The sequence below is a fragment of the Octopus bimaculoides genome, chromosome 4 (assembly GCF_001194135.2).
Source record: "Octopus bimaculoides isolate UCB-OBI-ISO-001 chromosome 4, ASM119413v2, whole genome shotgun sequence".
In the NCBI taxonomy this organism is placed as follows: Eukaryota; Metazoa; Mollusca; class Cephalopoda; order Octopoda; family Octopodidae; genus Octopus; species Octopus bimaculoides.
The window spans coordinates 50,661,887-50,664,369 of record NC_068984.1 but is presented as its reverse complement, the minus strand read 5'-3'; the positions used below and the strand labels follow the sequence as shown (position 1 = coordinate 50,664,369).

Sequence of the window (2,483 nt, the reverse complement as noted above, 5' to 3'; positions counted from 1 at the left end):
GAGCCTGGTGTTGCCATCCGGTTTCACCAGTCCTCAGTCAAATCGTCCAACCCATGCTAGCATGGAAAGCGGACGTTAAACGATGATGATGATGATGATGATGATGACGGGCTTCTTTCAGTTTCCGTCTACCAAATCCACTCACAAGGCTTTGGTCGGCTCGAGGCTATAGTAGAAGACACTTGCCCAAGGTGCCACGCAGTGGGACTGAACCCGGAACCATGTGGTTGGTAAGCAAGCTACTTACCACACAGCCACTTTGAATTCAAATACCACTAGGGTCAACCTTGCACCTGACAAAATGCTTTGCAGCATTTCTTCTGACTTAGGCTTCTGAGCTTAAATTTCGCTGTGGTTAACTTTGCCCTTCATCCTTTCAGGGTCAATAAAATAAGTACTAGTTGAGTACTGGGGTCGATGTAATTGACTCACCCCTCCCCTAGAACTGCTGGCCTTGTGGGGGTCAATAAAGTATTAATCAAATACTTGGTTGATATTGACTAACCCTCAACTCTCAAAATGACTGTCCTTGTGTCTTTATTAGAAACCGTTATTATCATTACATGACACTCTCAGAGTGGTGCTACACTCTCGGAGTGGTACTACACTCTCGGAGTGGTCTACACTCTTGGAGTGGTTGGCATTAGGAAGGGCATCCAGCTGTAGAAACTCTGCCAAATCAGATAGGAGCCTGGTGTAGTCATCTGGTTCAGCAGTTCTCAGTCAAATCGTCCAACCCATGCTAGCATGGAAAGCAGACGTTAAATGATGATGATGATGATGATGATGACAGTCAAGTCACTGATATAGTTGAATGCTGAACAAAATGCTTGTGGATGTTTAAGTCATGTCTCTGTGTCTACTCAGTTCATATCTTGCTGGGACCATATCCTTATTTTTTTTTCTTTTTAATCTTTCAGGATTGATTGATTGGACAAGTCTAGGTCTAAACAACAACTGACACTCACTCATCCACCCTCACATCCCTGTGATATCAATATCTTATCATTAACCACTTTCCATTCACAGCTAATGGTAATCCCTGAAGAGAGAGATGGGAAGCTTGAAAATGATCCTAACTTGCATGCAGTTTCTGCACTTCAAGCCCCTACTTCTTCTCGTAAAGGAGGAATGGAAGTGAAAGCAGAAAATCACAAGGTTTGTTTTTTTGTTATGTGTACAAATTAATGTATTTATCTGATGTGTTTGTTATAGGGTAACAAAATCAATACAGTACCAAATATAAATGTCTTGCAGTTTGTTTTTTTTGTGCCTCTCTACATTCTGAATTTAAATTCCACTGGGGTCTACTTTGCATTTGACTTTTTGTGGGGGGTTTCATGAAATTAAGTTCTAGTTTAGTACTAGTAGTTTCTCTTTTTTTACTTAACTCACCATCATCATCATCATCATTGTTTAACGTCTGCTTTCCATGCTAGCAAGGGTTGGACAACTTGACTGAAGACTGGTGAACCAGATGGCTACACCAAGCTCCAATCTGATTTGGCAGAGTTTCTACAGCTGGATGCCCTTCCTAATGCCAACCACTCCGAAAGTGTAGTGGGTGCTTTTACGTGCCACCGGCACGAAGGCCAGTCATGCGGTACTGGCAACGGCCACGCTCAAAAAGGTGTTTTTTACATGCCAAAAAAAAAAAAAATTTGTTCTTGTGCTACTGTAAGATGTTGTTATTATTATTGTTAAGGCAGCAAGCTGGAATAACCTTTAGCACGCTGGACAAAACGCTTTGCGGCATTTCTTTTGGCTTTACATTCTCACTTCAAAGGCTGTGAAGTTGTCTTCACTTTTCATTTTTTTAGTGTCAATAAAATAAGCACCAGTCAAGTACTGTGTGGGGTTTGCAATTTAATTGGCTTCCACAAAACTGCTGACTCTGTGCCAAAATTTGAAATCATTATTATTATTATTATTACTACTATTAAGGCAGTGAGTTGGCAGATTGTTACTGCTCCTGACAAAATGCTTAGCAGCATTTCTTCTGACTTTGGCTTCTGAGTTTAAATTTCACTGTGGTTAACTTTGCCCTTCATCCTTTCAGGGTCAATAAAATAAGTACCAGTTGAGCACTGGGGTCGATGTAATTGACTCACCCCTACCCTAGATCTGCTGGCCTTGTGCCAAAATTTGAAATTATTATTGTTGTTGTTGTTGTTGTTATTGTTCTTATTATTGTTCGAAAGTTACAGAGAGGGTCATAGCCCAACTAATTAGGGAGCGAATCAATTTAGATGAGATGCAGTTTGGGTTCGTGCCAGGTAAAAGCACTACTGATGCCTTATTTCTAGTGAGACAGTTGCAAGAGAAATACCTAGCCAAGGATAAACCTCTGTACCTGGCTTTCGTTGACATGGAGAAAGCCTTTGACAGGGTCCCCCGATCCCTTATCTGGTGGTCAATGAGGAAACTTGGGATAGAAGAATGGCTAGTGAGAGCTGTGCGAGCCATGTACAGAGATGCGGCCA

At 41.6% G+C, this 2,483-nt stretch overlaps 1 protein-coding gene across 1 annotated transcript in view; it reads left to right on the top strand.

The window, feature by feature from the left end:
- Window positions 1–2,483, top strand: part of LOC106870199 (DNA repair endonuclease XPF) — a 45,891-nt gene that overhangs the window by 23,963 nt on the left and 19,445 nt on the right. Inside the window, exon 17 of the mRNA XM_014916203.2 lies at window positions 1,030–1,158. Coding sequence (XP_014771689.1) covers window positions 1,030–1,158 — 129 coding nt within the window. The remainder of the gene's footprint in view (window positions 1–1,029; window positions 1,159–2,483) is intronic.